Genomic DNA, 27669 nt, shown 5'->3' on the forward strand with positions numbered 1-27669 from the left:
CCTGAGCGGGGAGACCTCAGCTGCAGGATGCATACCTGCTTCGATGTCTATCGATGTGGCTTCAATCCCAAAAACAAAATCAAGGTCTACATCTACTCACTGAAAAAGTATGTGGATGAATATGGGACGTCGGTGAGCAACACCATTTCCAGGGAATACAACGAGCTGCTAACTGCCATCTCTGACAGTGAGTTCTACACTGATGATGTCAACCGGGCCTGCCTTTTTGTGCCATCCATAGATGTGCTCAATCAGAACGCGCTCCGTATCAAGGAGACGGCTCAGGCTTTGGCACAGTTATCCAGGTACTTACTGAAACTTCAGTGTGTGAATTTAAAGAACACAAAGTGGAAAAAACCTGAGGTTAATGCAGGAGGGGAGGATGCAGTGAGTCAATGCCAGAGCTAGGCTTTGACAGAACTTATCGTCCGTCTGCAGAGAACACCTTTCTAATTGTTGTCTGTTTCTTCTTTTGCCTTAGGTGGGATCGAGGCACAAATCATTTGCTCTTCAATATGCTGCCTGGAGGGCCACCAGACTATAACACTGCCCTAGATGTTCCTAGAGATAGGTATGCGTTTTGCTGTGTTTGAATCACAGATCTGAGTTTAAACACCGTTGAAGAAGCAACAAGCTCAGAAGTGCAGCTGATAGCAAAGGACGTGCTCCTTCACCTTTGTCAAAGCTGGAATATGACTTCCTCTATTCTCAAAAAAAAAAAAAAAGGGAAGCGGAGAAGTCCTTGTCTTGTATAAGACGAGCGTTTGCTCATGAGATCTGACGGTTTGGCTCCATATTTAATTTGATACAGGATGTGGCGGACAGCATTTACTTGTAAGGATGGAGAATCTTGAGGTTAGACCTGTGTCGTGTGTGTTACTGAACCTGAACGCTTTACAAAATGTCCCATTTGATGTGAATCAGAAGTTCAAAGGTGATTGTAGCTGCAACTTTCTGATAGAAGTCGGGTGCTTCAAGGGCATTTTAAAGCAGCTGCTCTACTTGGCAAAGCTATGGTGAATTTCAGTAGTTTTTGTTATCTTAACAATTATGCTGTATTACTAATCGGACAAATGCTCTTAGTTATTTTCTGACAAGTGTACTTTGCAAATATTTGCCAGAAACTTAAAAGGCGTGAATCCTGAGCTCAATTTTCACTTGCAGAATAGTTTACTTTTGGAAGAGGAAAGGAGATTGTAAGGCAAAGAAAACTGGAATAAGAGTAAGACAAACTGATTTAGTTTAGATACTGTTACTGAGTATGTTTCTACTAGATTAGCCTGTATGTGTTTAGTTCTGCTGAGTTAGGTCCCGTGTAACCAGTCCCTCTCTTGAAGGTCAAGGTTAACTTTCTTCTGCTAAATGTCAACAAAATCTTGCGTGAGATATGGGATCTTTGCTAAGATGATTTTGTATGGAGTATATCTTGATTTCTTTGCACCAAAGATGATTTAAAGCACCCTTCAAGGCCAGAACAGAACATGTTTTTTCTGGACATGTTCAAAGAGTAAGTTTACTCATTGTAATTACATCACTGGCTGTGAAGTAAGGCTTTAGTTTTTTACTTCTCTGTATGAAGTATGTTATATGCATGTGGGTTAGCCTGAAGAGGGCAGTCAAGCATCATTCTTACCTAAGCAAACCTGTTAATCTGTTAGTAAATACTTGTATTTGTTATCTTAAGATTTATGCTTCTTAAGGGCAATTTTCATTTGACAATACTCTGTTGAATGGAATGGACTGCGTGTTTGTGGATGCATGTGTCTATCGAACAAGTAGATTTATTAATTGCATGCAGTAGATTTCTTACACTGCTCAGCTTTTTTTTTGTTTTTCACTTTTTTGTGTCAAATGTTTGTCTCAAAGATTTGACCTTATGTGTCTTGGCTTAGTATGCAGGAAATGTATTATTTTGGTAGGTGTTTGTTTTTAGTGTTTGTCATGCTAACATGGAAAGCTGAATAATTTGAATAAAAAAATCAAATCTTTTTTGGCATATAGCTGTTGTCATAGCTTGAGCTTGCCAAACTGACTCACCCTGCAGCTGTACGATTACTAGCTGTAATACATAAGAGAGGCAGTAACAGTGCTTGGGATGGAGAAAAGGTGGAAACTCCTTTTTGTAGACAGCCAACAGACTGTATTCAGTGTAGTACAGAACTAGTACTACAGCTCACAGGTGTGAAGGCAAGGGATCTGTGCAACAGTCAGTGCTGTGGACCTGGTCCTGGAAGGGCCTGAGTGCTACAGTGTGAGATTAGAGTAAGATTTTGGAGTCCTGTGGAGATCTTAGTCCGTGTCTAACAGAACGAGCAACTGGGTGTGTTTTCTTAACTTGACAATGGCCGCGCCTCTTACAGAATGGATACTTGACAAAGCGTGAAGGACAGTTGTGTTTAGCATCACAGGGTGAGAGGCTGCAGGCCAAAATAAAGGTCCGTTGGCAGAGTTCATTTGGTCTGAACTGTACCAGTACAGCTCCAGAAAGACCGGATTTATGGGATTTTGTGGATTGCTCATGAAATACACAGGTAATATTTGTGAAGTTTGCACAGGGAATGTGGCCTGCCTTCTCTATTCTGCACATATTGGAGATCACACATAGTTGAACAGAGGTAGATCGTGAGGTTTGATAGAGTTGTGTTCTGTTGATTTGCTGCGGAATATTAATTCAGGTAAAATAAGACCTTATACACAAAGGGGAAGTCAGTTATATGATATTTATACATCTGGAAGTCTTTAGCTAAGTCACCTCACTTAGGGGTTTGTTTATTAAATCTTTAAATCCAATTTCCAAAGACAGTGTAAAAGCACGTTATTCCATTATTTCAAAGATGGAAACCTGCCTTGTGGGCACGGAGGCTGTGTTGCCGGTATTAGCTGCCATAACACATGTAATCTCCTGCCATAAAACTTAAAAAAATCAGCTCTCTATTATTTGTTAATAAGCGGTATTGAAATTGGTACAATAATGAGGATGAAAGGATTTCTTTTGCAAAGCTACTCTGTAGCCATAGAATTAAACATGTGAACTAAGATACTTTTTTGTTCTGTTTCAGTTGACGAATTGCGTTTCAGTGACTGGTGAAGTTTGGCAGAAAGCTGATGATGATGGCAGCTGGGCAGAAACATTTAGAGCACAGACCAGTTGAGGCACTTCCTGGAGGGAAAGAAGGATCAGTAACTGAAAAGTGGTGAAAGGTTGCTCAGGAGCAGGCTCATTCCTCACTAATCAGTGCAATTTAAAGATTATTTGTCTTGAGTACGTTAGGAGTTAATATCTCTACTCTTGTACTGCACTGTACAATGAAAATGAGAGTGGAGTTATTTAACTGGTGTTGGTTCCCTGTGGGTTTGTTTAGGTAAAAGTCTGCATGACACACACCTGCTTTCTCAAGGCTGATGAGGTGCTGTCATATTTTCACCGGATCCAATTAAAACAATCTGGTTGTAGTTTCCCAATTAGGGGGGGTTAAAAAAAGAGGAGGGGATATGAGGTGCAAGAACAGCAACACCCAAGCCAATTTTTTTTCTTCCTACTTGTAACTGAGTTAATGTGGATAAGCCGCAGAACACGCGGCTTCAAGGGTGAGACCTAGTCATAGCAGCATTGTATGTGTCACCAGAGGCTGGGGGGGGACACACACACACACATTGGAAAGGAATCCCAAATAATCACTTGATTTGGGAAATAAATTCTCATTGAGCACCTACTTGATTTATCATCTTCTTCTTGATTTGATTTCTGCTCCTATCATAGTATGTGTTCTGAGTGAAAAGTAATAAAGGGCAAGTTGTTTCAATTTTGCAATCATCATCAAGCTGAAATGCATCTCTAATCCAGAGCCTGGGATTTTCAAAGAGGTTCTTGAACAACACTTAGGACTGCCTTCTTGACTGCTTGGGTGAAGTCACGTTTATGGCAAAGTGTGATTGTGGTGTTTGAACACTGAACAACTGTACTGCAGGTCAGACCGGGAAGTGAAGTATCCCGTGGGACATCTGACGGGGGTTAGAACAGGCAGAGCATACTGGTGTTTATCTGGGGTGTCATGTCCTGAAGGGAAAAAAAAGATAGGTCTTGGATGATAATTAGGTATAACAATAATCTGTTGTATAACAACTGTGGAAAAACTGCTTCTCCAAACACTATACTAAGATTTTCATTCCGTGATATCTGAAAACAAGAATATCAGCTAATGGATTGTCAGCGCCTCTTCCAGTCTTACCTTGACTTTGTGTTCTGATGCCTCTGTTCTGATTACTGATGAGACCTGTGCTTGCTGTGATCTGAACTGTGACAGTATGCAAGCTTGTGATAATAAGGCTTTTGGCTGTAATCATAGCTGCTCCAGTGGGTAGAGCTCCTCAAGATCCTTTCTGTAGTGCCTAGTGTAGTGATGTATTTGTGTTGTGCTCCTTTCCACAGGGTAGGAGAGAAACTAGAATTGGAGAAATATTTTTTTCCGAACTGCTTTGTATGGTGCCTTAAGCAGACGCAGTACCCCGGGGGCAATTTAAACTATAGCACACCCTCCTGTTCGGTGACAAAGGACTGAAAGTTTGCTCAGGTGTTTGAGAAGTCTCACTAAAGAAGCTGAATCTGTGCTTCTTTTGGATGTGTTCATGGTGCCGTCTGGTCACTGGAGATGAAATGGCAACTGAAAAGCTGATGTCCTCTGGTAACATATTTCAAAGAAGCCTGGTTTGGGATAGGAGATAGTAACAAGCCTGTTTTCTTCTGGCACTGTGAATGATGCATTGCTTTCTTCTCTACACATTATTCTCTTCTGTTTCTTAAAGCTCTTCTGTGTGGCAGAAGGTTGTCCCATCTAGGAAAAGCCACAGACAGTCAGGGTCATCCTGTTGGGAGGTTGAATTACATCTTAATTTATCAGTCTTTGATGATTCCCACGCTCTCTAGCACATAGTGTCCCAAGCAGCCTCTACTGTTGGAAGTTAATTTCGGAACATACACAGTTCTTGTTGTCCTGTTTTCTGTTTATGGCATTTTTTGTGTAGTATAAAAATGAAATAGATCTCAGTAGTTTGTATGATCACTTTGAAAATACAGTTGCAAATAACTCCTTTTTATTTCCCAGCCTGAGAAGTCCAGAGTTGGTGTAAGCTGCCAGAATACTATGTTACTGTACGTGAATTTGTATCTGAAACATAGCTTGTCTCTAACACTTTGAGAGCTATACCATATTTTAGTGCAGGTGTCAAGGAACGTGTTAACCAGTATAAATAATTAAGAATATATTTCTTTAAATTAAAATTGACTTAGGACATGTAAGCTTGCAAAAATGCAAAATTATCATGGCTGCAATAGATTAAATTTCCCTATATTAATGCAAAAATGGTCTGTTCCTTAGTGATCATACACAATTGTAAGCATTTTGTTGATGACTAGAATCAATCTGGCAGTAAGCCCAGTTCATCAAAACTGAAGTGAACTGGAAAACTGCGTGAAAAATGCCCCTGACAAAAACTGAGGGGAAAAACTTATCTTGGAGCATACATCTTCTTGATGTTCTGGTAATGACAATCAGTTAATCACGCTCTGAGTTTGAATGGTATAAATACTCTGTTTAAAGTTGCTTTCTTGTATTTTTTCAGAGCTCTGCTGGCTGGCGGAGGCTTCTCCACATGGACTTACCGGCAAGGCTACGACGTCAGTATTCCTGTTTACAGCCCGTTGTCGGGGGAAGTGGATCTGCCAGAAAGAGGACCAGGGTAAAGCAGTTCCCATGAATTGGGCAAAATGTATTCAATATCATGTTTAATATTGATGCTGATAAAATATAAATGTAGCTGGTAACTTGTTGGTGGGCTTGGGCAATTTTGTAAGAGCTGCTTTTAATAGCTCTTGCTGTTAAAATATATGATGGTTCCAATGCTAATGGCCTTGACTCATCTGCCAACATGTGGTTTAGCTATGAACTGAGGAATTTTTTGGAGTCGTTGTGTTTTTCCCACTCTAGAAACTGAACTGTAAAATATGACAGCAAGACAGTGTTTCTAGTAGAATGAGATTCAATATTTCCAGTGAGCTGACAAGATATTTCGGGTATAAATAAAAGTAGTTGTTAATATATTTGCTTTCTTTAAAGTGTAAATAAAGCAGGGCAGTAATTCAAAGCAATATAGTTCACTGCAGACAATTTATTTTAGGATATTTAAAGGCGAAGTATTGGCAAAAGATCACTGTTACAACGATAAAAGAAGTGTGCTATGCCTCCACGGTGACTTTAAAGAGATAGAAGGGATCAGGGGGATCAACACAAGGGCCTTGGGTAGTATCAGCCAGTGCAGACTTTGAATGAGTAATAGGAAAATAGGAGCGAGGGTATGATCTTTGCCTCTATATGTCTTATGGATACATTCTTTGTAAATCAGTTTAGATGTTTTTGTGGTTCTGAAGTCCTTTCAAAATGACATTGAGAGTTTGGAACAGGAGAAGCCTGTAAATACAGCTCTGAAGGGAAGAAGTTCTTGCAGAGTGAATCTTAAGGAGGTTAGTGTGGTTAGCTCATGAAAAAGAAGAATGAGAGACGATTTGATTATGGGAATAGTTACACCCAGAGTGTAGAATGCTGCTTTTATTTTTTTTTTCTTTTTTTGAAGTAATGGAGTAAGAAGTAAACCCCTCCCCCCCCCGCCCCCGACTTTGTAGCTGGAAGTAAAGCAAGACAAGTGGGAAATAAAACACTAACTTTAACCGGGAATGTAATTCCATACCCTGGAAAGTGATGGTTTCTCCAATCCATTCATGTCTTCGAACAAGAGTAGGTAGAAGTCTGGAAGACGTGTTTTAACTGAATGTAGTAAGACTGCTCTTTTAATATTTCAAAAGCCTCTTAATTACACAGCTGAAAATGTTTCACTGTAGCAAGGTCTTAACCTCTGTTACAGTTTAAAAGATGGGCAGACTGAGGCAATGAGCATCCGCTGATTGTGAAGATCAAGTTTAGAAATACAGAAACTTTAGGTCCCTTTTTCTGACAGCCTCCTGTAGAGAATATGAATTGTTCAAGTCGAAAAGTGTGGTTGAAAGGGTGCTGCCACTATCGAACACAAAGAGTTACTGTAATTTGGCTTCAATTGTCTTCTCCTCTGGTAAGGACAATGCTCTTGCTGTTGCTCTGGGCTATTTGAAGTAAGATACCGCAGTCCATTACAGGACAAACTTGTACAGCGGTGGTTTGCGTTGCTCACACCCTTTAGGTTCCTGCTCGTGATTTTCCTGAACCAGGCCAGTGTAGGGGCATCTGGTTGCATCCCAATTGATTCTTCATAGATCTCAAGTATTGTTACAGTCCGACGCAGAGTGAAAGCACGCTTTGTATTTCTGTCTGGAAAGCGTGAACGTGATGATAGGCTTCAGCATGTGTAGAACCAGTTGTAAAGAAAGATGCCATCCTATTGTTCACGTCCATGTAGTCAGCTAAATGCTATGTCTGGTTTTAGGTCAGAGGAGAGATACTTACGTGGGAGCTGATGCAATGTCTGTGTTCAGTGAAGGTGTTGGAGCTTCCGTGTTCTCAAAAGGGTTTTTATTTTTGTGGGGAACACTGTGGTCTCTGAAGTACCATCTGGTGGCCAGGTAGCGTTAATAATTGAAACACATTCACAGGTTCGATTGCTTTATGCAGGAGGAGTCTGGCAAGGGAATGATGCTCAGAATTCAGGCTTGCTTGGGATGAATTATTACATCCCACTACACTAGTGTGTTATTTCCTGGGAGCTGGGACATACTTTCTTTTGTAGCAAGATTTGATAGCTAGATTTTTGAGTGTCATAGGATGATGACAACTTCAAAGCAAAAAATCAGTTTTAAACATATACACAAACAAACCTGCATAAATTTTAGTTGGTTATAGGTGTTTATTATCACTCATCTGCGGCAGTATTTCCTTTTTTTAAGGCAAATCCTTTTTTATTCCTTGCACAGAGCTAAGCTGAAGGCTTTTGATTTACTCTCCTTTTTAGATGGATTGTTTAAAATATTTTAAATCCACCTCTGCTAGAAATGTATATTCTGTAGAGCTGCTGGTAGCAAGTTGGTAGCAGCTGGAGGTTTGGGAAAAAGAATGCTTTAAAAAAAAAAAAAAATTTGCTGCAAGTCTCATCTGTTAATTGGAGCAACTAAAGTGACCAGCATGAAAATGAGTAGAAGAGGTGAGAAGAGCAGCAGGAGATGTTTGACTTTATAAAGTGTGTGTTTGTATGTGTTTTCAGAGCTGTAAATTAAAGATAGGATCACGTGGAGTAGAACTGGAATCCTAAGTGCAGGCCTTGCGTTTCCTGTGTTCTTTTGGGAGCGTGAGGGCAGGCACTCGCTGTGTGTTCCCTTCAGTGGGGAGGGTTGGAGCAGTCTGACTCAGCTGACCCGTTTAAAAAGGCAACCAAAGTAGATGAGAATGAGTATAACAATTTAACGACATGCTGTTTTCCAACATTACCAGAACTTTTTAAAGCAGCGAGCACCTAATTTGAGATTGTATTCCTGTGTGCTTTACCTCCAGTGTTAATTAGTGTCTTGAAACACTTCAATATTAAGGCACATTTTAAATATTCATGGTTTTGCGACGTGGTAGGAGTTGAGAGTGAATGGGATAATGGGCCTTCGACTTTGTCCTGGAAATGTTGCCTTTGTGTTGCCCAAAAGGGATAGAACTGAATCACAGCTAGTGAGATGAGCTTGTTCTGTTGCTGCTGTCACCATATCAAGACTAAATAAGCACAGGTTCAGCATCATTTTTCAATTAAAACTGATGAGAAAATATACAGGAGGAGAAACTAGCAGCATCATTCAATGTCGTGTCTAATTTGTTGTAGTACACAAACACCAAACAAAAGCACAAATAATACTGGCATCAGTAGCAACCTGTTTTAATATGTAGCTAAATAATGTTTATTTCGGTTTATAATAGAGGTTATAATGCAAGTGCCTATTCCAAGTACAAATTTATTCAAAGTTGTAAATAATGCTGAGCCACTTACTGTCCAAGATTTACTTATATTGCATCATTACCCTTTCCAACCTTGTCTGAAAATTTGGTCTTGGCAGTGTGTCCACATTTAGTTAATCTTGCTTTGCTTTTCCAGGATGGAAGGAAATACGTTCTAGAGCATTGTAGAAGTAAACTCACAGTGCTGTCAGGTAACCTTGCTGTGATTTTTTTTTTTTTAGTCCTCGCAGGTATTTCATTTTGTTATCTCAAATGGCTCTGCACCCAGAATACCGGTCTGAGTTGGAAGCTCTTCAGGCTGAGAATGGGGAATCAGTGTTGATCCTAGACAAATGCACAAATCTGTCAGATGGGGTCCCTGCTGTTCGCAAACGCTGTCACAAGAATCAAGTCTTTGATTATCCTCAAGTGCTACAGGTAAGGCTGTCTCTTCTGTAAACTTCTCTTCCCCTTGGTGACTGCCTTAGCTGTGGAGCTGTTCCCATTTAGCACTGGTCGGGTACTTCCTTGGATTTAGTTAACTTGCTGGCTGTGTTTTGAAACTGCATAATTAGTTATGTTAGCTTGGATATTATATCCTAACCTTATTTTTAAGAGCACCAAGAACTATGTACTCAAACTGATATGCAGACTATGCTACAATTTGAAAACGCTGCTTATGTGTAACAACTTTATGAGATTGGTCATGTCTTCTAGTAACACATGAAAATGTCATGTAAACTTAAAAAAATGATACAAAGATTCTGCCAAATCCAACAGCAATGGGAAGAGCAACTTTTGGAGGCCAGACAGAATTGCTCGCTTTAAAACTGGGGAAGAACATTGGAGTCCTTACCCTCCAGAGTAACTGGCAAAATGACCTCCAGCAGGCATGAATTTGGAATTGATTTCTCACATGTGACAGTCCAGGCCTTGCTAGATGAAGACTGGAATGGAGGGTGGCTTTATCGACTGGAGGGAAGATTAAAATGAACTTTAAAGAGCTTATGCGTGGATTTATTTGGGGGCAAAAAAGAGTGCTACGTTGAAGGAGAGTTGGTCAGATTATATTTTTTGTATGCAACTTAGTAGTTAAACTCTACAGAATTATCCATATAGATGTGACAGGCTGAGCTAGAAGACTTGTCAGCATGCAGCTATGAAAATATCTAGGTGAAATGTGTTTCATGGCCTTGGCCCAACTTCCAGAGGCCTTTTGATGTGTCAGTGAAGATAAAACTAGATGGCGTTCTCAGACCCCTGTGTCTCTTGGCAGTTCACTAACAGAGAGGTGCTTTGGCATGCAGTGTGGTGAAGTGAGTTATGCCATAGGCCACTGTGCTCTGTCTGTGGCCACCAGCACACAATCTCTCTTTGAACTTCTGCAAATGATGGTAAAATAACAAACAAACTGAGGAACGGCAAAGTTTCCACCCCTCCTGTTATGTTTTATAGGAAATATGTTTAAACTGCCTTGTGGAGGAGGGGGAGAGGGAGGAAAGGGTCACCCTGAGTCCTGAACTTCCAGCCAAAAGGAGGAGAAAAAAAAAATTTGTTTGCTTTATTTCTTTAAATACAGACTGGATTACTCAAGGATTACAAGTCAGGGAATCTATATCTATATCTTACTGTATATGATTTTATAACTCAGAAGAAAGCTGGCACATGCCAAGATTGTTAAAATACTTTCCTTTGCGGAGCCCTGCGTCTCCCTTTGGAATGTCTGGCTGATAATAGTGGTGATGCGAGGAGATATATTTATAGCAACCTTTGTCTAGACAGGAAAAATGGTTATCTGGGCAGATGAGCATGTGTCCCCACATCTGGGCTGCTTTTTTTCTTTTTTTTTTTCCTCTCCCAGACCTTGCTAGAGTCTCTTCCACCTGCTGCTGTGTGATTTAGTGAGTCAGTGGTTAAAATGTGTGTTCATTCTCTCCGCTCCTTCCATTCCCCGCACCCTTCTTTTCCTTCTCTTCCTGTCTGACGGTGGAGGAAGGGGGGCTGCCATCACAGTTCATCCTTTCCGCTTTACAGACTTCCTACTAGACAGGCTCTTGGGCTTCTGGGTTGCTAATGCTTCCTGTTTGCAATCTTCTCTTGGATGAGATTTTCAAGGCTTGCCGTACTCCCTGAGTATGAACACAGGTCTTATGATTGCATTAGGAAACAAGTGAAGAGCCAGCAAACCCCCTTGTATTTCCTAGTTCCATTTTGATGTTTTGCTGCCTTGCTGAGCCTCCTGGCTCCTTTTCCTCAGGCCACAGAATGCAAGCTGAAAAGATGTTTTCTTACCTGTGGGAGCCCTTGTATCAACTTTATAATTTTTCTTTCTTAGACTTAGGGATAGTACCGTCTTGGGCTTTTTCCTTGTTTGTGTAGCTGAACTCGACAAGCATTTATTTTGCAGTCTTGAATCTGTAGCAAGATTCCTCAGTGGCAGTGAGAACTAAAGTCCCTGTTTACAAGGCGAGTGCAGCACAGTCTCCTCTGCAACGGTTTAAACTCGTGGCTTTTTGTCTTGTGTGTTGTGGACATGAGTAAGTGGGTTATATTCTTCCTTTTTGCAATAACTTTTTATGTCTTTGAAGCCCCCTTTAGCTATCTTCCTCCTGCCCTCACCCCTTCAGAATAAGTGGTATTGATACAGTCAGTCTTTCCTTGTAGATCATACTTTCAAGGTAAGGAATCATCCTTTTTTTTTTTTTTCCCCCCCCTGGAAGTGCGTCACCCAACTGAACACACTGCTGTGTCTGAGGTCTTTTATTACTGAGAAGAGTGATTCCTTCAGGTCTCTTAGATGGTACTTCTTTTTGCATTCTAATACAACTTGTGGGTGGAACGGTTTGTTTTTTCAACAGCACAACGTTGCTGACACGTGAATACCCTTTCTTCTCCTGTCCTTTTGTAGGAAATGTCCTCTTCTGCAAAGTGTAAAACCTAGCTGGTAACTTAATGCTTTATATTTATGCAGTTGGTTATTTTTATCTAAGTGTTGGAGCCTGTATGTATTGGTATTTTTTAGTCAAATTTACCCATATATTGTCAAACTGTAATCCCGTTATCCATTATGCTTGCTAATCCTACAAAATCGTAGGTATTGTCAGATCTACTAAGTATGGCCTTAATTCTGCTATTCGGGTAACTAAGGGACACATTGGATACTGTTGCACCTGGGAAAGGTTATTTGGTCCGTCACTGTTTTACTTGTGAGCTACTGCTAACTGCTTTATATTTAGAGTTCTGTAACTATAATTTGTGTAACTATAAAGCCTATGAGGGCTTTATCTTGCCCCTAATTTCTTAATTTGCCTGTGAAAATGCTGTCAAAGATGTCGAATGCCTTTTAAAGTGGAGGTATGAAATCTATTACTTCTCGGCTATCCATAGAGCTGCGTTGCCCTATAAGGGAAGAAAAGCAGGTTGGCTTCATACAGTTTGTACTCAATAAATTCATGTTGATTGTTGCTCGTCTTGTGATGCCAGACTTTCAAAATGTTTAATTTATTTTGCCCCTTGAATTTTCTCAATTAGAATTCTGAAGTTTCACCATTAAAATAAAGCATAGAATAGTCCCCTTAGCTGATTTCTCATCTCTCCACTTAGAGTATTTTTGAGCCTCTAGAGGATAAAGTTGGGTAATTATTTTGAATTAGCTAATAATTCAGAATACATTGGTAGCACGGAGCAAGCCTGCTTTCCTTTTGACTTGTTTTTTGCACAAGGGGGAGGGCAGGAAAGCATAATGCATATGTACGTACATACACATGCACACACATAATACAAACCTAACATTTCCTGTTGTTTTTTTTTTTTTCCCCTCATGTGTGTTGGGTACCATTTGTTGACAGGAGTCTACATTCTGCGTTGTTCTACGTGGAGCCCGCCTGGGACAGGCAGTGCTGAGCGATGTTCTTCAAGCTGGCTGTGTCCCAGTCATCATTGCTGACTCCTACATTTTACCTTTCTCTGAGGTTCTGGACTGGAAGAGGTCTGTACCCTCAGTATTGTACATCAAAGCACTGCATAAGAGACTTCATTGCCTTCACTGATTTGAGTAAAATCTGTGTGATAAATCAAGTGTACTGGGGGTTGCAGGGAATAGAATCAGAGTAAGTTAACATGCAGTCTTTGCCCTTAATTTATCATGCATTAAATATAGGAGAGGAAAACAAACAAGGCAGAGATGACACAGCATTTGGTTATCCTGTAGCCAATCATATTTTTTCTAAAACAGGCTTGCTTTATTATCTTGCACTTGAATTCAGTGAGGGCTGGTCTGCATTCAGGCTCTTTTAAGGAAAGTATGTGCTAAAAATTGCTTCACATGAGTGCTAAATTCTCTGTATTGTATCGTGATTCCTAAGTTCGTCTGAGACTGGAAGGTATAATTATTTTGTAGCTGAGTACACTGTGTTAAGAGCTTTGATTATTTTTCCATGCATGCACTATGCCCAGTTACGTGATCTTAAGATAATATGTACAAAAATTACTGGTTTATATACATAGCACTGTATAAGTTACTACTGTTTGGTTACTCCAAAAATCTCAGCTGAGAACAAGTCAGTAGCAATCCGGAGATGAGAATTTAGGATTTCTGGGTCTCTGTCCCTTCCATATTTATTAGATCGTCTGTATGGATCGGTCCAGAGACTTTTGTGGTATTATCTGTGGGCAGAGTGGCTGGAAGGAACTGCTACAGAATAATTAATTACACTGAGAGAAGACTGCTTCTTTCTGCTAATATTTTCTGAATGTGTCTTACTAGAGTAGGACAAGATTCTGGGTTGGAAAAGCAGCTGACACCTTTTAATGCAGAACTTCTTCCTTCTCGTCTTACCATTTGTAATCTATTTTTTGCTTATAGGGCCTCTGTTGTCATCCCTGAAGAAAAGATGCCGGAAATGTACAGTATTCTGCAAAGTGTCCCCCAGCGACAGATTGAAGAGATGCAAAGACAGGTAAAATAATGTAGTGTGTTTAAATTATTTTCCTTTATTTACAGTTGAAGTGTAGGTTCATACACCTGCCTTACTGTGAAATCCATTGGAATACAGAAGCATCCGTTGCACTCTCATGTTAATGTTTTGATTGTTTGACCCTCTTCTTTTTTTTGTGCTAAACGTATGCATTCACCATGACTTTTCAGTGTTGTGTCTCTACCCGTCACTGGTGCAGCTAAATGTGTTGAACAGCCGCTGATGGTCAGTACTACGTTACCTGTCAGGTCAGGGAGTTAAGAGTGTCGCGTTGGTTGCGACTGCAGAAGAACACTTCAGTAGGCAGACTTCAGTTACTCAGTCTGGATTTTCTCCAACCTACTATGTTAATATACATGCTGTTGTGAAAGATATTATAGGATCTTTAGCATCCACAGTGATCAGTGCCTCCCCATCCTGGGTTGCAGCAGATCTCCTGAAATGTGAAACTGAGGTTTTAAGTATCTGCTTTTTCATTTAAAGATCATGTGGTACTTACCTTGAGCGGAGACTGCCAGTTTCTACCAATGTGCTCGAACTCCACTTTCATTAATTTCACTTTTTCTTGTGTCCCCTCTGTTTTCTGAATGCACCCTGGGATGGAAGCTCTCCTTGAATGCAGGTGTACTGCTTGCTCTCGTATATTAACATATTACTGATGAAATCACAGTGCATGTTTGTTTCTTTGTTCTACACGATATTTAAATTGTATTAAAGAAGAAGTTCAAGAGTTTGTCTTGATCTCAAGAGAAGCCTTGGTTTGTAGATAGACTTTAATCACTCAAAATATGAGGGAAGCATTGAGTCCAAAGTGTTTTAAATATTTTTAGCTAACTTGATAATTCCTCTGAGAGGGAAACTTCACTTATTTGGTGACTGGAAGAGCTGACATCACAAACTGTCCAAACTCATGAATGAAGTCTGTGTCAGCAGGGTATGTAGTCAAAATGAAATGTCTTCTAGTTTACTCCAGTTGATGCTGATTCCTGTTTATTAGCTTTGCTGTTATGGACACTGTCATTATCAGTTTCTTTAATTGTACAGCTCACACATAAAGTGCAACCTCAACAGATGAGAACTGTTAATGGTGTGAGGATTTTGACAAAGTATGGAGAGTTTTGTTGTCAGATTAGGGGGCAGGATTCAACCACGTTGTTCTTTTGGTGGTTGGAACATATAGATAACACTTTTGGGCTGGTGAAGAAGATAGATGTTAACATATATTGTAAACTTGTATCTAGAATCTTTCATCCTTGTCACCTTATTTTACCTGAGCATATATTGTTATAAGGTAGGGAGATACTGTTGTCATTGTTTTTCCTGATGAAGAACTGAGGCATAGAGAAAGTGAGAGCTGCGTATGTAAGGAAAAAGTAAACTGTCTGATCTCAGCTGACTTTTAAAGACGCATGGGATTTCTGTAGTGGAATTTCTGCAAGAATTGGGAAGACGCATTTCTGAAATTCCCTTACCTGACCTTAGTAACAAAGTCATCTTTTGTGTGGTCCTTGTAAAAAGTGACCCAAAGCATGGTTTTTCAGAGTGCAACCTACAACACTCTAGTTATTTCTACCTAGACGGTGCTAAAAGCTGTGTAGTTTATATTAATACTGAGATTGTGTGGAGAAAATAGACTCTCAAATTTTCACACCTGAATTCTGTTGCCAGCTTCACTTCATTCTCTGTACAGAGAATCTGCAGATATCACAGCAACCATCAGAGGTCTCCTTTCTCTTTAGTCTTTTCCCACAAATGAGCCATTTTGGGGCAGCCCACTGTCAGCACCAATTTGCCACCAGGGATGACAGGTGAAAAAGTAACTTTGCTAATAAAGAGCCTAGAAACAGGATTTTGCTTTATTTTCTTTTTTTTCTCTGACATGAACGTAGAGATGTTTACGCTAGGGAGTTTTGCCTAATAAAGCTTTAAAACTGACATTAATAATCTGCTGAAGTGTGCATTGATTGGCTTGTCCATTTTACTAATATCATAAAAGAATAATTTCAGGATAGTGTTCTCCTTTTACAGAGAATGCACTTGACTTTATGGACAGCTTAAACAGTAATTTTAAAGTATGAAATCAGGAAACACCACTAGTTTGTAAAAAAAATAACCAACAAAAAAAAACCAAAAAACAAACAAAACAACAAAAAAAACCCACAACACAAAAAAAACCCAAACCAACAAACAAGCAAATAAACCCAAACCCCAAAACAACCCAAAACCAAACAAAAAAACCCCTAAATATTCAAAATGAAACAAACCAGCAAAAACCCCCTTAATTCTGATGATCTATTCTGTCTTATCTGTAACTCCATAAAATTAAGTTAAAATAGCAGATATTTTAATACCCAGAATGCAGTTCTAGTCTTTATCTGGAGTGAATTTTGTTGGATGGTTTGCAGCAGTCATTGCCATTAGGTCCAAAGCATCACTGAACATACTGGAAACTGTGATTCTATCGATGAAGGTGGGAAGTATGTTTTTTCTAAAACTTTGTCTCACATCTTGATGCTTTTGTTGAGGATGTAGTTGTGTGTTTTGGTAGTAAGAGTGTCAGGATGAAATCACAGGGTCTGTGTCTTGTCTTTGTGAATTTATTTCTGTCTGCACATTGAGGATACTTCAACATGTTATCCATACATTTCAGGTCCTATTAGCCTTATTTACAAGGTAAAGTCCCAGTGTAAGCATCTGTGAAATTCTCTTGCTGATACATGGTTCTGTGTTCTAGCTATCTGATATGGTGAAAAAGTATTTAGTGACTGATGTTGTGTGGACTATCAGTAAGCCAATTGCTTTTCCTCACTGATAAATACGCACTAATATTTCACCTGTGTTACGGATTTTTGTTTCCTTCCTCCTCATCCATCTCACAGTAGGGAGCAGTTGCACACTTTACTTGCTGTCTTTCGATTTAAATGGTTTGGGAAAGTATCTTAGGACTTTCTGGCTAGACGAAATGTCTTCCCAGTTTTTTTCAGTGTCTTCACTTCAGCAACAACGTACAGGAATTAATGAGTAAAGATTCACAAAATAAGGCTAAAGTGGTGATACAGGAAGAGAGAATTTGAAGTTGGAATGAACCTTCTGAGGAGGCTGGTGCTTAAGGGTAGTTCAGAAGCAGAGTGAGTTTGTCTTAAGTGCTCTATTTTGTTTCTGAGGCAAGGAATTACTAAAATGAAGCTCAACTAATGCCGATTTGTAGAATGAATCTGCAAATGACCTGGAGTGATTTATACAGGTTTTCAGATGTGATCTATAGCAGTTACTTACTCTACTTAGCCATGGAAGGGCAACAAAAGCTTCAAAATATTCTGGTTTTGCAAGTAACCCATATTTCTCAGCAATATTTAAACAGCTTTCTTTTGCTGCTTCCACTCCAAGGGCTAGTAACACTTGATATACAACATTTTGATACTTGCTTTTTGTCAAGTGGAAGAGGACTGACTGCAACTGGTCTTGTGGTATGTTTGGTTTTTTCCAGTCCATTCCAGTTTTGACTAAGCGTTGCTCTTAGCGAGGTGGAAACAAAGAAAGTTAGATCACAACGATCATGTTCTTTCTTGTTTTTACGTTGTGCGACACTTGGAGTTTGATACAGCAGTTATGAAAAGATTGGTCCGCGACTGATATTAGAATGAGGAAAAGGTGATCTTTGTAAAAAACTTGTATTAAAATCGGTATGAAAATTGTTCTACAACATCTCCCTGTTTCCTTTGCAGTTAGGATGTGTTTAGGTTTTATTTCAAAAACTGGTTTTGTTGCACATAAAATTCCATTAGGGGAGACAATATGTTTTTGATAAAGACTTGTGAAACATGCTTTGTCGGTACCTGCCAATTAACGTACTTTTTCAGTAAATTAAGAAACCAGTTGACATGTTCCGACATGAGTGTGGTTGAGATCATCTTGGTTTTAGCCAAACAGAACAAATCCTTGCTCTGAATTTCTCCTGGTTTTTGGTAGGATGAAGCATGCGTTCGTCATACCTATCAGACTTTCTGGGTCTGATAACCTTTGTGGGATTGGAGCCTCGCTGTCCGACTACTTTGATTTCAGTTGTTGTCTTGACTATGACGTAATTCTTATCCTTAGTTGGAAAACCTCATAATTAAAATGAATTCTATTGTAAATGTTGGCTTGCCAGTTTTCTTTGTTGGTTAGGTACTCTTTTTGCAGTATATTATTGCAGTTAATTCTCTGGAGGTCATGCGTCAAGGTTAAAATAGATATACACACACACAGAGGTATATACACATGCACACACATATGTATGTATATGTTCTTTTTTCAAGTTGAAATAGATTGTCTGCTTTTAATGAGTAAAATTTTCTCTATGCTTAACTTTTGCTTGTTTTTGGAAATAATTCTAGCCATACATCTGCTGGAGAACACAGGAAGACTCCTAAAGAGAAGTCATTACATTTAAAATATTTAAGAACCCCTATTTGAAAATATTTTCTTACAGTTCAGACATTGATCATTGAGCAGCACACAGTATTGTGGTGAAGAGGGTGAAATGCAGGTGCTTTAGCTTTGGAGTCATCGTCTGCTAGGATCTAAGGCTGATATGACCTGGGCTATGATTTCCTGAAATACAACTTTATGTTGCTCACTTGATTTGAGCAGAGCTGGAGTGTGGGAAATCAGAATTAGTTTCTACTGTCCTGCATTGTACCTGATTGTGCTGAGATCTGTGGAGATTAGCCATATTAACTTGTGCTTTTATGGTTCAAACCTGCAGAACGTTTTGCCCTCAACAATTCCTGGTTCAGTTTCCTGTCTTTCCTCACAAAAGGGAAGAATTTCTGTGCTCATAGCCTAATCCACACTGTTGTGAAAAATTGTTACCTGTTTTCAATACTACACATACAGCCTATGTCCGTGAGAACTGGAGACTGGCATATGATAACTCTATATTATAAACTCCAACGTATTGACCATCAGAAAGAGCCTTGCCTAGTTGAGCTGCTAAAATTAAAAGCAGTCTGGATGAAACTTATGCATCTCTGGGATTGCTGTCTTGTCTGTTTTCTGCAGTAATGTTGTCATTCTCATTTTCTTTGAAGCTTCCTTGAACCATCCCCCTCTAACAAATAGTTCCATATGGAGTCTGAAACCCTGGCAGAAGTGCCCAGAGGCAAGTCGATAAGCAGCTCAGCTGCATAGCTGCTGATCCAGCAGGCTTGATGCTGCATCCTTATACTTTCATTTTCTCTGCACCACAAACCCAGGTAATAGCAAAGTTCTAGAAGTGGAAGGGCAAGAAATAGAAGTAAATGTAATAGACCTATATGATAGGGAGTGAAATTTGAAATTTTGTCTTGCTCCTGAAGAAGAGTGAAATAGGTAAAGGAAAAAAAGTAAAACAAAACTTTGCTGGTATCTGCATATCCCATGCCTTGTATAGTTTCCCTCTCAACAGAGGTTTTCTAATGTTTTTACCAGGTTTTGAAAGCCTGGTAATCTCTGGGGATGTATTTCACCACTATAGTTGATACATAAATGTCTTTAATTTGTATGGAAGTTTTCCTCAACTTAGATCTGAGCCTCTGTGCCTTTTTTCCCTTCTTTTTGTGAAATGAATCTGTCTATCTGAATTTACAGACATTTTGTAAATGTCTTTCCTCACTAAATATCCACATACTTGGAAGTCTTTTAGCACAGATATGTTCATTAAGGCATAGAATCAGAATATGAAAGTACTATGCAATGGGAATAGAAGAGTTACTCCTCTGTTTTTTTAGGCATTTTTCTCACTGGATGGATTTTAGGTAAGGAGTTTATTTTCAGAAGACGACTTTGTGTGCCTGTTCCTTTTTGACTATGTAACGCTCCCCAGTTCCCAAAAATAAAACTTTTGAATTAATATCGAGTCTGGAAGACTGGGTGGCTTTATGCACTCTAATGGTACAAGAATGAAGAGCTAGTGTTCTTGAGTATAGGAATGCTTTTGATCCTAGTTTCCTAGGGAAACAAGGGTATGATCACATACAATGTGCATGCTGATTCCTCTTCTGATTTCTGTTACTGCCCAATTTGAACCAAACTTACAGAGAGGTGGAGATTTTGGAGATAAAAAATTCCATAAAATTAGGTAGCTGTGTAGAAGGTAAGCAGCCCGGAAGGGCACGACTTTTTAAGGGAAAATGTGCAGCTCAAGCTAACAATAATAGAAAAACCCCTTGCAGTTACCCCTTAAGAATAACTCTGCTTTGGGAAAGGCTTTATTTGGAAATGGCACATCTTAGGCCAAAGACGTTCAGGTACAGCATGACCAAATGATAAAGTGACAAATGAAATTCAGTATACAAAGAAAAGGGTATATATGCAATTTAAACCAACCTTCTCATAGGCAGTGATGGCCTCTCAGCTAGCTGCGGTCACTTGGAAAAGAGTTGTTAGAGCTGTTTGTGGAATGATCTTGTGAGATCATTGGTGGTTTTTTAAATGCATCTTAACGGTCTCAAGTTGCGCCATGGGAGGTTCAGGCTGGACATTAGAAAGAACTTCTTCACTGTAAGAGTCGTTAAGCATTGGAACGGGCTCCCCAGGGAGGTGGTGGAGTCATCATCCCTGGAGGTGTTCAAAAAACGTTTAGATGTGGCGCTTCAAGACATGGTTTAGTGGGTTTAGCGGGCATGGTGGCATCGGGTATACGGTTGGACTTGATGATCTTTGAGGTCTCTTCCAACCATAATGATTCTATGATCACTGGCTATCAAACACCTCAGTGAGAGAATTATTGACCATGATGTATAGTTTCCTCCTTTGTATGAATGGATAATTCCCTTTCCTGAAGCTTCACAAGATACTCTCTCAAATAGTGGCCATGCAGCGTTCTTGATTTTTATTAAAGTTTTAGATAATCACAACCTTTAGTCTTTTCAGTCCGTGTGGACGATTAAAAGCTAAAAAGAGATATAAATTCAGTTTAAAGAATGTGGAAAGAAAACATGTAGTTTACCATGTTTGTTCCCACAGTTGGAAAGAATACCTGGACAAGCTGTTGTGATTTTTCTAGTGCACATCTCATGTGCCTCAGCCCTGACCTGAAGAAAAGTTCAGACTCTGGGTCAAATAGAGCTGAAGACACACGCATAAATCAATGACTTGTTTTAGTACCACGTTAAAACAACATGAGTGGCTGGCTTTTCTGACCCCTCCTCTCTTTCATTTAATGTGCTTCTTTGGCTCTTCTTTAAAGAGGGCTCTGTAGAGTAATTTCAAGTCTTATCAGCTTGCTGACAGCTATATGAGCCTTTCTGCTGGCTCCAGGCGATCACTGCCGGCGTGTGAAACAGCCCCTTCTTATGGTGAAACCGTCCTGGATAGAGTTAAGGCAAATGGAGTGGTGGAGTTTTGCTGTGGGTGGTGCAGCTCACATAAAAGAGATTGGATTTAGTTCTTTTTAGCTAATTAAATAAAACTTAATTTCAATATCTGGACACTGGAAGCTCTTTGAGCATAGTTAGAATTTTTTTTTTAACAAGTTCTTTTAATGAGAATATTCAACTCCCAGCTGCAGTTCTTTCCCTGACAGGGGACAGCTTCTGTCTCGGGGTTCTTTACACTCATCATTGTCAAATTTAAACGAACTTTCATCTGTCTGCCATTTGTAGCGTTTTAAGGAGTGCGATTGGAGAGGCTAACCCTGCTTTAATCCTCCCAGAGTGCTTCAGGGGAGCTCCGGGTCCCCCATAAATGTCAGGCCTGGACAATTTGCCATCTTATCAGATGCAGTGAAGTTAGTTCCAGCCCTCTCCCGCCTCCCCCAGAGGAAAGATTTGTTGCTGCAAACAGCAAAGGAAAAGACAAAACTTTTTCCTGGCTTACTGCCAGGATCACCAGGGGAGTTGTAGAATCCTTGGCATTTATATATGAGACTTTCATGGCTTCCCCCTCCCCTCTTCGTTTGTGGCAGAAAGTATCCTTATCCTAAGCTTTTTGTTTTTTGTTTTTTGTTTTTTTTTTTCCTGTTGTCTGCCCTGCCTTGTTGCTTTCCAGAATGAAGAAAACTGTTTTTATGCTTGTTGTGTTACAGAGTGGTCTTTGTGGCATCTCTGAGAAAGAACTCAAATTTGAGAGCAATTGGCACCTCAATGAATAGTTTTGCAGGGTGCAGTTGTGCTGCCTTTGTATCTAGGTTTGCAGCCTCTAAATAATAAAAAATTAAACTTCAACCGTAAGAGGGAAATTACGCTATTTTAAGACAACTATTTTGTGGGTTTTTTTAAGATGAGATTTTAAGAGTATGTATGTTGTTGTAAAGTGGACTTTTTGTACTTACCCTTTGCAGATTGCTGTACACAGCTTGGATAGACTACAGATAAACGCAGATGATCCAAAAATTGGAAAAGCATGTACTTCTTTTAGAAAGAATATTTGAAAGAATTCTGTCACGCACATGAAGGGGTTAGCTGCAGAGAAATGGATGATTAAGCATCTCTCCTGATGTTCCACTCATTCTTTGTTACTGTGTTCTCCCTGTGCTGCTGCTTAGTCTGTACCACAACACATTTCTGTATCAAATTTGTTTGCTCCACTTACCCCTTCATTATTGAAAGAGTTACAAGTTTAGCATTTACCTGTGTAGTATCAATACACTGCATTGCTATAGTAGTTTGCATGTGAGTGTATTAACTGATAGTAGAAAATACACCTTGGTCTTGTATCCATTTTACTGATAAGTGGATAGAGGTGTAAATAACTTGTAGAAGGTTAAATCGTAATATTAGTAATGGGATTTAGAAATCCTGGATCCTGTTCTAACGACTAAATCAAATGTATCTTACAACACAGTAGGAAAGTTTGGCTTTTAAGTTACCAAGGCTTTTACATGTTCTGTAGAAACAATGTGCTGCCAGATAATCTTTAGATGCCTTTTCCTTTAATCTTTGTCTGTAAATTGTGCAGATACATCTAACTGTTTCTTAGATGCCTGTACATAGGAAAATTATGTGTCTTTGTTACAAATGGAAAAGTGGGCGGTGCTTGGAATGTACTGCAATGCCCTTTGGCTTGCAAAAGGTGTAACTTGCATCTGGGGGTTGGCTCCTTCCTTTCCCTTCTGCTCCTTTTTTTTTGTTTTGTTTTTTTTTGGTTTTCCGTTAGCTGACAATCTTGAATGCTCTTTAGAAGTGAAAATGGCACCTGGCATGAGTTGTCTTTGAATACGTATTCTATTCTGGTGGCTTAAATCTGTACAGATGCCCTGGAGAGGAGGATTATAGAGGGCGTGCATATTCCAGGATACTAATAGTGAAGTAGGGAATCGTGGATAGAAGTTGTTAGATTATAGTTAAGCTAAAGAAATACAGTTTCCTGCAGCCGGACTCAGCTGGTAATGGAATTCTGGTCCCAGGGGGTCCACAAAATACTTATCTTGGTTCCCCCCCACAGTGCAGTCTACTATAAAATGCTTCCCAACACTGTAGCAACCAAAAGCAAAAAATATCAGTGATGCCTATTGAGGCGTTGGGAAAAACTTTCTTGATCCTGAATCTGCTCAGGTTAACCTCGAGCATGAATGGAACACCCATTAACCAGCTGTCTGAAACGCTTCAGTAAGCTCACAGCCCCAAGGCCAGGCTCTGCGCTCTACACTTCTTTTGTTTCTGAACTGTTACTGCCTGTGTTTAGTAGCCAGTGCTTCAGGGTATCTCCTGAGTCATGAGTTACATCTATTGCAGAGGCCATGTCACATAGGTATTGAGGGGAGAGGGAAAACAGCTCCTTGCTCATGTTTTTAATTATTCAGATGAAGCAAAAGATTAATACAGAATCAGTGTGCGAACACTGGTCAGTGGTGTACTTTCCATCTTTTTTGGGGTAGCAAGGACTTCTGTAATAGACTTTAATGTTTATCTTTGAGATTACTTCTCTTTTTTACAAAATTTGGCTTCATGCAGTAAAGAATATTCCTTCTTAGCATGCTATTTCAGATGTTTACCAAGAAGAAATAAATAACTTGTGTTGATGTCTATCAGTTATTTTGTCCATGTAAAATTATTTCCAATTCTGTTCTGTTGCAGTGTGATCACCACATTGTTCCAACCATTAATCACCTTATCTATTTCATCAGACAGCCATACAGCCAAGCACAGTTTGAGTCGTGAAGGATGAGATATTTTTACATAGCTTGAGCTAAGATCAGTTATTTTTAAGATGTGGAAGAAAGAAGCAGCACCATATCCTAAACTGTATTTTTCCCGTAGATAAGGAAAAAAACACGTGACTGCCAGGCCTTCAGCTTTTATCCTTATAGAAGTCAGTAGGATATATCTGTATTCAAGCAATGCTGGCAGTAATATCTGTAGTTAAATTTGTCCAATGTTGAGAACTATGTGTATGGGGCATGTGCATGTTTATGCTTATATAAAATACAACTATATAGCTTACAGGAAACTAAGCAAAACACATCATCATCAAAAGGGCAAGTTCTTCCTGGTATAGAGCTTAGGCTCTGAAATTGAGGTATGTGCTGATTTTTGACCGCTATAATATGGTGGTAACCTTACCTAGATATTTTTTTTCTTTTTTTTGGCTTGCTTCAAAAAGCTGTCCTTTCATGTGTGTGATTGGCACTGGGCTTGCTTTGTGTTTAGCTTCTCTAATCAAGGGAATTTAAGCTTCTATTCTCCCAGCATTAGTACAGCAGTCATGGGAAATCTCAAACAAGACAGATCTTGTTGCAGCAGTTGACACAAATAAAAGCAGTTGTGCCTTTATTTATTTATTTTTGATGCTGGATGCTGATTAAAAATTTCCAAGCATCTTTTAGCCATGTTATAAAGCCAGCCAGCAGAGTGCAGGGCAGTTGCTGAGGAGGGGAGATGCTGGTGGACATAGGACAAGATCACAGTGGGAAGCATCAGTGTGTGTAACTCAGAAAGCTGGGAAAGGTGTAAACAGATCCCCAATTTATCTGTAGAGTGGGCTCTCCAAACACTGTTTTATTGGCCAGTGACTCCTGCTTTACTAACCTCTAACCTCTGCAATACTCAGAGGTGCTGCCCACCAGCCAGCCTTGTCTTTGAACCTCCCTTGGCTCCTGCCACCTCAAAGGCTTGCAGTCAGATTCCTGTGTTTTGCTTGGGACCTCACCTCTCAGCAGGATGCCTGCAGCAGGGAAAACCGATCTACCCTGAGAACATAGACATATTTGAAGGCAATACCCCTAGGACTAGAAACCTATTGCTTTCAGTTTCAGGAGCTGTCCATCATTTGTCAAGAAATGTGGCTAAAATGTCCCCCCACCCCCCAACTTGTGGGCATACAGTAGTTGAACATTCCCTGCAATTGCATACACTTATTTGTTTTCTATTATTTTCTAGACTGCTGTTGAATCAGTGATAGCGTCGCTCTAGCTCGCCATAGGGCTGGTTTCATGTGGTTAACAGGGAGTGTGCAAAAAGCAAACTTAGCATAAAAAGGATGATACAGATCCAAGTAATTTTGACTGCACCGCGGGTAAGGTGTGCCTGCCCCTTCACATTTGGAGTGAAACTGGAGTAATTAGGGAGCCCTGCAGACTCCTGGCAACTGGAGAGAAGGGAGTGGGCTATTTTTTGTGTCTTTACATTGTTATCAATGATGATTATGTAGATATGACTATCTGGAAGCCAGAATAGGCTCTATATTACTCACTTACAGCTGTGTTATTTCTGTGGTGTCAACACATGTCATTTGCCTGTAAAAAGGAAGACAGAACTGAAAGCTCTTTGGGAGCAAAGGGAATTCAGTAAATAGAAGCCATTTTCACATTACATGTTTTTAAAGCTCTAAGTGCTTTATGAAACTTTGCTTTTTTTTCCTCATCCTGCTGCTTTCTTTGCTGGCTCTGTCTCCGTGCTTTGCGACAGTATTCCCAGCCGCAGCTGCGAATGGGGTGATTCCTTGCTGCTTGTGGTGCTGATACGTATTTGTTGGCTCCATAACTGAAATGTATTTCGGCAGCGGATTTGTAGGGTGCCAGGGCAGTAAGTCATGTTTGCTGGCTGGTGCAATGTTGCCTTCTGCAATGGAGTTGTGAAGTTGACATACTCATTAATCAAAGAAGCAAGTAGTATTTTTATCTATTGAAGTCTTGTGTTCTTGCTGTTTTTAAAACTAAGTCACTATCGCTAGGACAAGGAATAGCAGAAATCTGTATTTTAGGGGTCAAGATAACGCAGGCTTTCAAAACCATATGAAATGGTACCATTTCATGAGAGAATGAGAACTATTCTATTGAAAATAGCTGCTTTGGTGTCATATTTGAGCGAGATTTTAAGCAGAACAAGGCTCTTGTTCATAATAGAAGATGAAAACCTTAAAAACAAAACAAAACCCCCCACAAATTATGTGCAAGTATGGAAGCAAGACTCAAAATGTTAATTTTAACAGGTAAGCTTCAAAGAACCGTTCTCATATATGCGTAGTATGTGCTGTTGTACGTATGGATTACTATAATTACTATAAGTGATTCTTTGCAAAGCACTGAAGAGGAGAATCTGAGGAAGACTGCAGTGCAGGAAGCTTAAGATTAATATCTGAGCTTGCACTAACATTTTCCTTTACACTTAGCTCTTATGAGTCAGCATTTGTCAAGTAGTTTAGAGCAATAAAACGGAGAGCCAGTAGAAGCGAGTTACTCCCAAGTGGCTGGTATCTGAAAGGTAAGACTAGCATTTTGAACTCTGACCTCTGTCCCCATATGAATTGGTAGCTTCAAAAAGAAAAAAGAAAAAAAAAAAAAAAAAAAATTTGGATAGTGGAAAGATTTAGTCTTCATTCTCTGTTGTATCTGAAGTAGGCAAATGTGCTTGTTTCATGGCCAAAATTACAACAGTGGAGAATATCGAGCCAGGTGATTAAATCCACCTACTGCTTTACTTTTGAAGAGGTATTTTTTGAGACTGAATTACGATAAAACCCAGGACCACAAGATATCTATCTGGAATCGCTTTCTTAAAATATAGGACTGTAATGATACAAATGATTGTTTTGCTTGCTCATCCTACGGAAGTGTCTTGTTATTAAGGAATATTCTTCTACAGGCCACTCATATAAATTGTATAAGTTAAATAAATGAATTGAATGCTTTCAGGGCTTTACTTGGGAATCATGTATAGCTCAGAAACAAGAGCTGAAAGGTGAAATGAAAATTCAGAAACAGTGTTAAAAGAACATTGTAGTGTTCCATTAGAAGCAAACCTTAGCTAACTGGAAACAACTGTATGTGCTGTGCGTTGTTCTACTGCTCATTGCTCTTTTTCCCTCATAGAAAAACTTCTGGTTTGAGCTTTGGGAAAGCTCAGTGTTAAATTATAGATTAGTCTTTATCTGAAGTGATCAGACACCCCCAAAAGCGCAATTCCTTACTACCCCCATTTTTTAGCTTTTAAAGTGTCATGCTGATGATATGAGCACTCTTTGTACAGTGTCTACACTACTGCTTTTGTTGGATAGGTTCTTGTTGACAAATAGATACAACATGACCCATTTAGGTCAAATTTGAAAGGTGCTTTTAATCTGATCTTCTGTAAAATGTGAAAATAATTTGGAAATTATTACAAAACTTTTCAGTTTTAGCCAAGTTGGCATGATTTTACCAGTATTCCATTGATTTAGTAGATTGACTCTTAAAATTCCTACATAGTAGTCTACGTATAGGGGCAAGAATCTAATTTTTACTTTCAGATTACAGTTTCTAGAGAGCTTACCTCCAGTTTTGGGTAATTGTACTGGCACCC

General features: G+C 39.5%; 1 protein-coding gene across 1 annotated transcript in view; it reads left to right on the plus strand.

The window, feature by feature from the left end:
• EXT2 (exostosin glycosyltransferase 2) overlaps nt 1–27669 on the plus strand; it is a 76838-nt gene that overhangs the window by 249 nt on the left and 48920 nt on the right. Inside the window, exons 1-6 of the mRNA XM_009695015.1 lie at nt 1–305; nt 482–571; nt 5620–5736; nt 9197–9392; nt 12803–12942; nt 13819–13912. The exon at nt 1–305 is cut by the window's left edge and continues 249 nt beyond it. Coding sequence (XP_009693317.1) covers nt 1–305; nt 482–571; nt 5620–5736; nt 9197–9392; nt 12803–12942; nt 13819–13912 — 942 coding nt within the window. The remainder of the gene's footprint in view (nt 306–481; nt 572–5619; nt 5737–9196; nt 9393–12802; nt 12943–13818; nt 13913–27669) is intronic.

This window comes from Cariama cristata, unplaced genomic scaffold, assembly GCF_000690535.1.
Source record: "Cariama cristata isolate BGI_N322 unplaced genomic scaffold, ASM69053v1 scaffold3552, whole genome shotgun sequence".
Taxonomy (NCBI): Eukaryota; Metazoa; Chordata; class Aves; order Cariamiformes; family Cariamidae; genus Cariama; species Cariama cristata.